The 10,502-nt window shown below is 43.8% G+C and overlaps 1 protein-coding gene and 1 long non-coding RNA gene across 2 annotated transcripts; one reads left to right on the forward strand and one right to left on the reverse strand.

Annotated features, from left to right (window-relative positions):
- The first annotated feature begins 352 nt into the window (after nucleotides 1-352).
- LOC119499260 (E3 ubiquitin/ISG15 ligase TRIM25-like) lies at nucleotides 353-10,133 on the forward strand. Its single transcript, XM_037788527.1, has 4 exons — nucleotides 353-2,034; nucleotides 2,992-3,070; nucleotides 4,497-4,572; nucleotides 8,424-10,133. The coding sequence occupies exons 1-4, from the start codon at nucleotides 366-368 to the stop codon at nucleotides 10,131-10,133; spliced, it is 3,534 nt and encodes a 1,177-aa protein (XP_037644455.1). The 5' UTR covers nucleotides 353-365.
- Nucleotides 3,636-5,034, reverse strand: LOC119498227. Its single transcript, XR_005209093.1, has 2 exons — nucleotides 4,992-5,034; nucleotides 3,636-4,792 (listed from the first exon to the last, which is right to left on the reverse strand). It is a non-coding gene; the product is annotated as an uncharacterized LOC119498227 (long non-coding RNA).
- Nucleotides 10,134-10,502: the final 369 nt, after the last annotated feature.

Below are 10,502 nucleotides of genomic sequence, written 5' to 3' on the forward strand. Positions count from 1 at the left end.
GGTTATATCGAAATGACTTCTATTGCTCAGTGAGCCTCTTCCTGGTATGAACCTTGATAACCCCTCCCTCCTCTTCCTGCTCTCAAACACAGCCAGTATGTCCCAGTTATGTGTATACTGCATGCAACAGTGCATACTTTGTAAGGGCAGCTGCAGTGTACTAAAAGTAAAAAGGAAAAGTATATGATTTGGGACGTAGTCAGTCGTGCTGCTCCTCGTCCTGGAATGAAGCAAAACTTGATAACCCGGTCCATTTATTTCCTTGTTCCCTCCCCTTCAGATCTACAGTTTGAAGGAGGGTGTAACCAACATAACACATGATGATTACATCAGAGCTCAAACTAGTGTCGCTACTGAGAGGTGAAATGGCGCAGAAAGGAGTTCAGCTGGACCAGGAAGCAATCTCTTGTTCGATCTGTCTGGATCTACTGAAGGATCCGGTGGCTACTTCCTGTGGACACAGCTACTGCATGAACTGTATTAAAAGCTTCTGGGATGGAGAGGATGAGAAGAAGATCTACAGCTGCCCTCAGTGTAGGCAGACCTTCACACCGAGGCCTGTCCTGATGAAAAACACTATGTTAGCAGTTTTAGTGGAGAAACTGAAGAAGACTGGACTCCAAGCTGCTCCTGCTGATCACTGCTATGCTGGACCTGAAGATGTGGCCTGTGATGTCTGCACTGGGAGGAAACTGAAAGCCTTCAAGTCCTGTCTGGTGTGTCTGGCCTCTTACTGTGAGAAACACCTCCAGCCTCATTATGACTCAGCTCCATTCAAGAAACATAAGCTGGTGGAGCCCGCCAAGAAGCTCCAGGAGAACATCTGCTCTCGTCACGATGAGGTGATGAAGATTTTCTGTCGTACTGATCAGCAGTGTATCTGTTATCTCTGCTCTGTGGATGAACATAAAGGCCACGACACCGTCTCAGCTGCAGCAGAAAGGACCGATAGGCAGAGAGAGCTGGAGGTGAGTCGACTCAACATCCAGCAGAGGATCCAGGACAGAGAGAAAGATGTGAAGCTGCTCCAACAGGAGGTGGAGGCTGTCAATCGCTCTGCTGATAAAGCAGTAGAGGACAGTGAGAAGATCTTCACCGAGCTGATCCGTCTCATGGAGAAAAGAAGCTGTGATGTGAAGCAGCAGGTCAGATCCCAGCAGAAAAGTGAAGTGAGTCGAGTCAAAGAGCTTCAGGAGAAGCTGGAGCAGGAGATCACTGAGCTGAAGAGGAGAGACGCTGAGCTGAAGCTGCTGTCACACACAGAGGATCACGACCAGTTTCTACTCAACTACCCCTCACTGTCACCACTCAGTGAATCTACACACTCATCCAGCATCAATATCCGTCCTCTGAGCTACTTTGAGGACGTGACGGCGGCTGTGTCAGAAGTCAGAGATAAACTACAGGACGTTCTGAGAGAGAAATGGACAAACGTCTCACAGACAGTGACTGAAGTGGATGTTTTACTGTCACAACCAGAGCCCAAGACCAGAGCTGGATTCTTAGAATATTCACAAGAAATCACACTGGATCCAAACACAGCATACACACAGCTGTTATTATCTGAGGGGAACAGAAAAGCAACATTTATGAGAGAACAGTCTTATCCTAGTCACCCAGACAGATTCACTGTATTTAATCAGGTCCTGAGTAGAGAGAGTCTGACTGGACGTTGTTACTGGGAGGTGGAGAGGAGAGGGGGAGGAGTTTATGTAGCAGTCGCATACAAGAGTATCAGGAGAGCAGGGGGGCCGAATGAATGTGGGTTTGGACGGAATGACAAATCTTGGGCGTTACGTTGTGACCAAAACAGTTATATATTTTGGTACAACGATGTCAAAACTCCCGTCTCAGGTCCTCTGTCCTCCAGAGTAGGAGTGTACCTGGATCACAGTGCAGGTATTCTGTCCTTCTACAGCATCTCTGGAACCATGACTCTCCTCCACAGAGTCCAGACCACATTCACTGAGCCTCTCTATGCTGGACTTTGGCTTACAGGTTATGGAACCACTGCTGAGTTGTGTAAACTGAAATAGACAGAAGTCATTTAAGGGTTAAATTCTGTGTTTGAACTCTTAAACTTATCTGGTGTCCATCATTGTTGCTGCAGAGCTGATTTTTCTTTTCATGTCTTCACTGCACAGAGATCAGCTGTCAATCAAACATTACGGGCTCTACTTTGACCAAAGAACGTTTATTACCAAGAAGTGAAAGTACAAAAGTAAAAACTAAATTATTTCTATTCTATTGTCACATTCTACCAAAACGGCCGGTGTTGAACAATAAAATATTATGAATATAAGAAGCGTTTTCAGTCCAAAATGGTGGCAGCGGCTGTTGTCAAAAAAGCAGCAGAGTTGCGTCTCTTTGCTTCTACACTCTTTGCTTTGACATCTTCTCATGAGTTGTTCTGTAAATGTGTGAGTGTCTTCAGGTGGAGCTCCTTCCTGTGTCTGTTTCACTGCTCATGATGATCTTTGTTCACCTGAACTGATATTTCTCTGCATGAAAATGTAAACTTCTCTGTGCTCTAAATGTTTGATGAATATTTGTATATATATATATATGTGTGTGTGTGTGTGTTGTTGTTTCTCTTCCACTGCACGGGTCTTAAAGGAAGGTCTAGTGATTTATTTCTTATCATAGATATTCTGTTCTCACCACTTTTTGTAAAGATATCTAGAATCACATTTATTTGTTGGGCAGACTAAATGTTGTCGTCCAGATCGACGTACAAACGAGATACTAAGATGTTTAATGAAACTGTAATTATCATGATCATAATCAATAAGGAAATCATTATTCTCTGTTACATCGCTGAGATTCTGCTCAAACAAACTGATTGTGTGGATGAAAATGAATCTGTACGTGAAATCATTGTAACAAGAGTCATTTATCAGACTTTACTGATGGGATGTGTGAACAAACTGAAGGTTTCTATAATCAATAAACAAGAATGAACTAAGTCTTCTCTTCCTGTCTTGTTTCCAGGGTATCATACAAAGCTCCAGGCTGCTTTGGATCAGGATGACGTCCTGAAGTTGAACCGTTTTGTCACAAATGCTTCAAAGTAGATCGTTAAATATGTGAAAAAAATTATTATAAAGCCATTTAAATATTTCAGGACAGTTTAGTTTGATAACTCCCTGTTGTCAGTCAGCTGTTTGTAACCAGTCAAAGAACAGGATTTGTCGTGAAATCACACCGGATCCAAACTTATTTGGTGTTCATGGTATTCAACCTCCAAATCACTATTCCAATGCATAGTCTGTTTATTTTTTTCTCAGAATTATCTTGTAGTGTTTAGCTGTAAAATGAAAATGTTTGTGACCCGGCAGCCATGTTGAGATCTGTTGAGGAAATAACAAGCACCGCCCAGCAGCCGGAGCACAGCCAATAGGAACGCTCTCTCTCCGAAATGACCTGTGATTGACCAAAGTCTCCCGTCACGGGCTAGATGTTTTAAAGACTGAAAACAGAGCCATGAGGAGGAGCAGAAGTCTAGTTTTCTCTCAGAACACTTGAATTAAAATATGCTGAAAGGTTATTATGTGACTTTTGTGATGATGATACAAAAAAACGTGTTGCCTACTGAAGCCCTCAAACACTGGAAAATATTGTTGATGAAAAAACCCTTAAATAAAGATCAGCTTTTATTTTGTTTGGTTGTTTTTTAATGGAGATATCAGACTTTCCATCCTCCAACCCAGAGAGAAAGAGGAAAAAAAAACAGAAAATTAAAAATACAAGTTATTAAAAAAAAAAAAAAACATTTTGAGGAACACTCCAAACTACTAAACACAAACTTTTTGAACTCAAAAAGACACAAACAAAAAAAAAAAAATTGTAGACAGTCTTCTTTTTAGTTACAAATTAAAACAGGGAAAAGCATAGTTTTCACATAAACATCTGTTTTAAAACGTTTGATTCTGGTGGTTGTGAGGGTTTGTCTTCCTCTTGGGGGGGGTGAATGTGTCTGAGAAGTACACGGAGCTCAATCCGTTGCAGGAAATAGACCAAGCCGCTCAATGTGTACTTCCTTTGACCCGAGGGAATAAAAACTTTATAGACTATGTGCGAGAGCTGCATCTTTTTGTCCATGAAGTCTCTTTACGATGAGCTCGAGAAAGTGTGCAGCGTGTTTGTACATATGTGTGTGTGTGTGTGTGTTTTGTGTGGTCCGACAGTCTCGATGCTTCCCATCCTTTTGTTGTCCATCTCCACAGAAATACACTCCTCTGAACCAGTCAGTAAGGAAGAAAAAAACACAACAAAAACATAGCCAGAAACCAGCTGAATCCAGTCTGTCAGCCAATCAGTCTATCAACTGTGTGTTTGTGGTCACTTGTCCCCCCCCCCCCCCAAGCAGTTTGTGTTGATCCAGTTTCAGTTTGTGACCATAAAAACACGAAGACTCCACCGCTGGTACAGCTAGTCCACAGTTAAAGCTCCGAGGTGGAACAGCAAACGCGTTACTGTCTGTCTGCTCATTCCAGAGCAGCGAAAACCAGTAGATCAGCTCAGCAAACATCTTCTGCTGCCCGGTGGTCCAGCCAGTCCAGCCGACCCAAGGTAAACTACAGGACCTCCGACAGCAGAGAATGAGGGTCAGAAGGGGAGGGGGGGGACTGAGGGGGAAAGAGAGGGTTATATGAAGAGGGCTAGAGACGGAGACAGAGAGAGAGAGAGAGAGAGAGAGAGAGAAAGCACAAAGAGACCAGGGTTTCTCTCTCGTCTTCATTTGTGTCTCTGGAGAGCTTTCCTCTTCCTCCTCTTGAAGAAACAGCAGCACCTGCAACACACAAAGCATCATTAACAGACATGAAATCAATTGGGATATGAGAGAGTGATCATTTTTCATTTTCATTTAAAGAAACACAGTAAAATGATTATGGTTTGATTTTTACGGGGACCAAACAGAGATGTTTTCTTAAAGCGGCAGTAGGCAGTATATTTGTGTTGGCATCATTGGGCAAAAATTGCATAATAACCTTTCAGCATATTGTAATTCAAGTGTTCTGAGAGACTTCTGCACCTCCTCATGGCTCTGTTTTCAGACTTTAGAAAATCTAACCCGTGACGGGAGACTTTGGCCAATCACAGGTCACTTCAGAGAGAGAGCGTTCCTATTGGCTGTTCATTCAACAGAGGCAGCTGTCAATCACAAACTCCAATCAGACGGTCAAACTAGGCAGCGCTGATGAAATATGAATCAATATTCTGTTACTGTGATGCCTATTTCTCTCCTCAAATGTTTTCAGAATTATCTTGTAGTGAACTGTTTAGCTGGAAAATGAGAAAGTTTGTGACCCGGCAGCCACGTTGAGATCATTTCTCATTTGACTTACTCATTGGAAATCAGTTAACAACACAAAACAATGACACATATTGTCCAGAAACCCTCACAGGTACTGCATTTAAAACAGACTAAAATCATAACATGGCAAACAAAAAACAGCTGTCAGTGTGTCAGTGTGATGACTTGACTATGACTTGCCCCAAACTGCATGTGATTATCATAAAGTGGGCATGTCTGTAAAGGGGAGACTCGTGGGTAAACATAGAACCCATTTTCATTCACATATCTGGAGGTCAGAGGTCAAGGGACACCTTTGAAAATGGCCATGACAGTTTTTCCTCGCCAAAGTTTGGAGCGTTATTTAACCTCCTTCACGACAAGCTAGTATGACATGGTTGGTACCGATGGATTCATCAGGTTTTCTAGTTTCATGATACCAGTATCTTCACTCTAGCTTTAAAACTGAGCACGGTACAATCTAAAAAATTGCAAGTTGCGTTAATATATTAAAGAAATTAGCGGTGTTAAAACAAATTTCCGTTATCGCGTTAACTTTAACAGCCTTTAAATACATTCAAAGAAGAAGAAAATCACCAACTTATATAATTCCCCGTCTATGTAAAAAGTGGTTTAAATCTCAAGTAATATTCCAGGAATGCCCTGACTTATGACTGTCTCTGGTGAAGGACACTGTTTATCTACTGTCAATCTAAAATGGTCGTGGATGAAGTCACTTTCTGACCTCCAGAGCAGAAAATAATAAAAATAAATGTTGACAAAAACCTAAAAACAGAGTGCTTCTGAAGAATGAGAGCATCAGAGAGAGAACAAGCTGACGTTTTGAACTGTCAGCATATTGTTAAAGTAGCCTGGGCCTCGAATGGGAAGCGTGGAAAGGGCGGAGCCTGTGGACACGTACCATTAGACCAACTTCTGTAATCACAAGATTATTAACAAACCACGGCTCAACAAGTTGCTTCCGTGACTCTCCCCACAACTTCCTGTGGTTTAGTCATTCTGTTTACTCTAAAAAGCAGTGCTTTAGGAGGTGTTGACTTTGCCGCCTGACGCGACTCGCCGCCTCTGGAAACGCCCAGGGACCGTTTTACACTAACTGTTGTCGATTAAAAATAAAGAGATTCAGCAACTGCATGGCTTATTTCTCGCCTCAGATGTTTTCAGAAACACATTTCGGGGAACTATTTTCGTGAAATAAGAGAAAAAAGTTTACAAACGAGCCACCATGTTGGTTCCGGTTTGAAAGCTGGGAGCAGCAGCCCACGGAGGGAAAGTGTTCGTCCAATCAGGTGGGGAGAGCCTTGTTTCTAGTGGCAGCCCATCAAAGGTTGCGTCACCTCGTGATAAAAAACGCCCCTGTGGACACGTACCATCCGTGTCTCGTATTGCGCCGCCACGCTACCAGAATGCATTTCACAGCTGCTTACACAGACAATGAATAGGAAGCGTGGACATGTACCAGGAGCGTCACGACCACCGCTCCTCATTTGCATTAAGTTGAGGTCCAGGCTACTTTACACAAATCATGGGCGTCTGACGTGTCTCGCGCGCCTCTGGAAACTCCCGAGAAACTTGGCTGTGATTGGTGCGTTGGAGTGTCCTGCAGTGGGGTCGTCTGTATTCAGCTCCCCATTGGTTGAACTCATCACCTGGAGGTGAGAAATGGGGGAGGGATGAGTACAGGCGTGCCAACGTCCGATATTGGTGGGACAACAATTAAAAAAGACTTGCATTACGTCCACACTAAGGCAGATAAATCTGAAAACTTATGTGAAAAATGCACCAAAACAACTGAGAGGCAGATAAAAGTCTCTTCTTGTGAGAGCCCAGTTACTGTGCTGAGTCTCAGCTAGTTAAACGTCCATCTGCGTCCTGCTCTCCATCCTCACAGAGGAGAAGACTGTTTTCAAATGTAGCCAGCTTAATGTGGACGTGGTCTTAAAAATAGTCCATAAGAGCTGTGACCTCCGGGGAAGCCTCACACCTCCACAGATACAGCCATTGTCAACATTCATTTTGCTGCCATGCAAAATAGCGACACCTCTGCGTCATGACTTAAAACAAAAAGCAACGACGACTTTGTGGCCTTGAAACTGTTTAACTTCACTCTTTAACAGCAGCCGCTCTGACATCATTCATATGCTAGTACAGTCCTGCTGCACCTGTTTTTAGTTCCTGTACACATTTCACCTATTTTCCTTTTTCTTTTGAATATTTCCCATCCCTTCAGTGCGCCTGTCATGCCTGAAATATGTTTGTTTGTTTTTTTTTCCCAAAATGGCAATTTTGTTAAAACGAAAAATTATGCAGTAAAACAATGGCTTATGAGATTTCTTAAAAACAATCACTGCAGCCTCAGGAGTGTGTGTAATGTGTCACTAGTCTGTCTGTAAACGGCTGCCCGTACAGCAGTCCGTTGCCCACACCGGGTTTCTGTCCCGGGTGAGGAAGACTTTATGAGAAATGTGGAGCCATCACCAAAGCCTGAGGAGCCAAGAAATATTTTACAACTGAAAGCTGAAATGTTTTCAAATGTGGAGCAGGTTTGAACCGAGGCTCCGTTTGTAAATGAGGAAACATACTGTGCGTTCCAATACTCATACTACCATACTACTTAGTATGCCAGAAAAAAATATTTTTCATGTCCCAATACATAGTATGTCAAAATGCAGTATGCCAAAGCTACCAGGATGTCCTACTACATCTGGTCACATTTTACAGAATGAAAGCCAGCATGCTTTTCTGGCTGTTCTGACCCACAATCCTCTGCACAGCAGATATATGAGCAAGAGGGTCAAAGTTCAAAGCAAAGTAGTATGTCCCGATACTGCATGTAACAGTACGTACTTTGTAAGGGCAGCTGCATGGACTAAAAGTAAAAAGGAAAAGTATGTGATTTGGGACGTAGTCAGTCGTGCTGCTCCTCGTCCTGGAATGAATCACAGCTTGATAACTCCTCCCTCCTCTTCCTGCTCTCACACACAGACAGCTCCACTGTCTATTTATTTCCTTGTTCCCTCCCCTTCAGATCTACAGTTTGAAGGAGGGTGTAACCAACATAACACATGATGATTACGTCAGAGCTCAAACTAGTGTCAGTTCTCAGGAAGTGAAACTCAGACAGTCGTTGCTACTGAGAGGTGAAATGGCGCAGAAAGGAGTTCAGCTGGACCAGGAAGCAATCTCTTGTTCGATCTGTCTGGATCTACTGAAGGATCCGGTGGCTACTTCCTGTGGACACAGCTACTGCATGAACTGTATTAAAGGCTTCTGGGATGGAGAGGATGAGAAGAAGATCTACAGCTGCCCTCAGTGTAGGCAGACCTTCACACCGAGGCCTGTCCTGATGAAAAACACCATGTTAGCAGATTTAGTGGAGAAACTGAAGAAGACTGGACTCCAAGCTGCTCCTGCTGATCACTGCTATGCTGGACCTGAAGATGTGGCCTGTGATGTCTGCACTGGGAGGAAACTGAAAGCCTTCAAGTCCTGTCTGGTGTGTCTGGTCTCTTACTGTGAGAAACACCTCCAGCTTCATTACGATGTGGCTCAATTAAAGAAACACAAGCTGGTGGAGCCCTCCAAGAAGCTCCAGGAGAACATCTGCTCTCGTCACGATGAGATGATGAAGATGTTCTGTCGTACTGATCAGCAGTGTATCTGTTATCTCTGCTCTGTGGATGAACATAAAGGCCACGACACCGTCTCAGCTGCAGCAGAAAGGACCGAGAGGCAGAGAGAGCTGGAGGTGAGTCGACTCAGCATCCAGCAGAGGATCCAGGACAGAGAGAAAGATGTGAAGCTGCTCCAACAGGAGGTGGAGGCTGTCAATCGCTCTGCTGATAAAGCAGTGGAGGACAGTGAGAAGATCTTCACCGAGCTGATCCGTCTCATGGAGAAAAGAAGCTGTGATGTGAAGCAGCAGGTCAGATCCCAGCAGGAAAGTGAAGTGAGTCGAGTCAAAGAGCTTCAGGAGAAGCTGGAGCAGGAGATCACTGAGCTGAAGAGGAGAGACGCTGAGCTGAAGCTGCTGTCACACACAGAGGATCACGGCCAGTTTCTACTCGACTACCCCTCACTGTCACCACTCAGTGACTCTACACACTCATCCAGCATCAATATCCGTCCTCTGAGCTACTTTGAGGACGTGACGGCGGCTGTGTCAGAAGTCAGAGATAAACTACAGGACGTTCTGAGAGAGAAATGGACAAACGTCTCACAGACAGTGACTGAAGTGGATGTTTTACTGTCACAACCAGAGCCCAAGACCAGAGCTGGATTCTTAAAGTATTCACGAGAAATCACACTGGATCCAAACACAGCACACACACTGCTGTTATTATCTGAGGGGAACAGAAAAGCAACATTTATGAGACAACAACAGTCTTATTCTAGTCACCCAGACAGATTCACTGATTGTTGTCAGGTCCTGAGTAGAGAGAGTCTGACTGGACGTTGTTACTGGGAGGTGGAGAGGAGAGGGAGAGTTTATGTAGCAGTCGCATACAAGAGTATCAGCAGAGCAGGGGGGGTGAATGAATCTGTGTTTGGATACAATGACAAATCTTGGGCGTTATTTTGTTACCAAAACAGTTATACATTTTGGTACAACAATGTCCAAACCCCCGTCTCAGGTCCTCTGTCCTCCAGAGTAGGAGTGTATCTGGATCACAGTGCAGGTATTCTGTCCTTCTACAGCGTCTCTGAAACCATGACTCTCCTCCACAGAGTCCAGACCACATTCACTGAGCCTCTCTATGCTGGACTTTGGCTTTATTATGATGATACCACTGCTGAGTTGTGTAAACTGAAATAGACAGAAGTGTTCACGTTTTCTGGGATTGTGTCAGCGGTTCATTGAATCATTACATCGTGCTGTTGTTTATGTTTGTTTAAGTTACGCTACGTTGTGCTTCGTATTGTGTTTACCGTGCATTCACACCAAGCAAGAAGCAAATTAGCAAGCCACACGTCGCTATTGTGGTATGAACCCAAAATAAACAGACTGTGCTGTGATTTAATTTGCAAAAAACGGATAAAAATGATGCCGAAATAACGACATTATGATGTTGATTGGTAAAAAGACCGAATTCATGCTTTGTCAGGTCTGTCCGTAAGACGACGAGCAAACAACTTTTTAAATGCTTGTTTTCTGAACGGAGTTCGGATCGATCACTGCCAGGCT

This window comes from Sebastes umbrosus, chromosome 12, assembly GCF_015220745.1.
Source record: "Sebastes umbrosus isolate fSebUmb1 chromosome 12, fSebUmb1.pri, whole genome shotgun sequence".
In the NCBI taxonomy this organism is placed as follows: domain Eukaryota; kingdom Metazoa; phylum Chordata; class Actinopteri; order Perciformes; family Sebastidae; genus Sebastes; species Sebastes umbrosus.

Bases quoted from the DNA above. Each gene is read 5' to 3' on its own strand.
- LOC119499260 (XM_037788527.1), top strand. From the start codon at position 366: ATGGCGCAGAAAGGAGTTCAGCTGGACCAGGAAGCAATCTCTTGTTCG. The intron at 2,035-2,991 runs AGACAGAAGTCA...TCTTGTTTCCAG, and splicing joins TGAGTTGTGTAAACTGAAAT to GGTATCATACAAAGCTCCAG. The intron at 3,071-4,496 runs GTAGATCGTTAA...TGCTCATTCCAG, and splicing joins TTTGTCACAAATGCTTCAAA to AGCAGCGAAAACCAGTAGAT.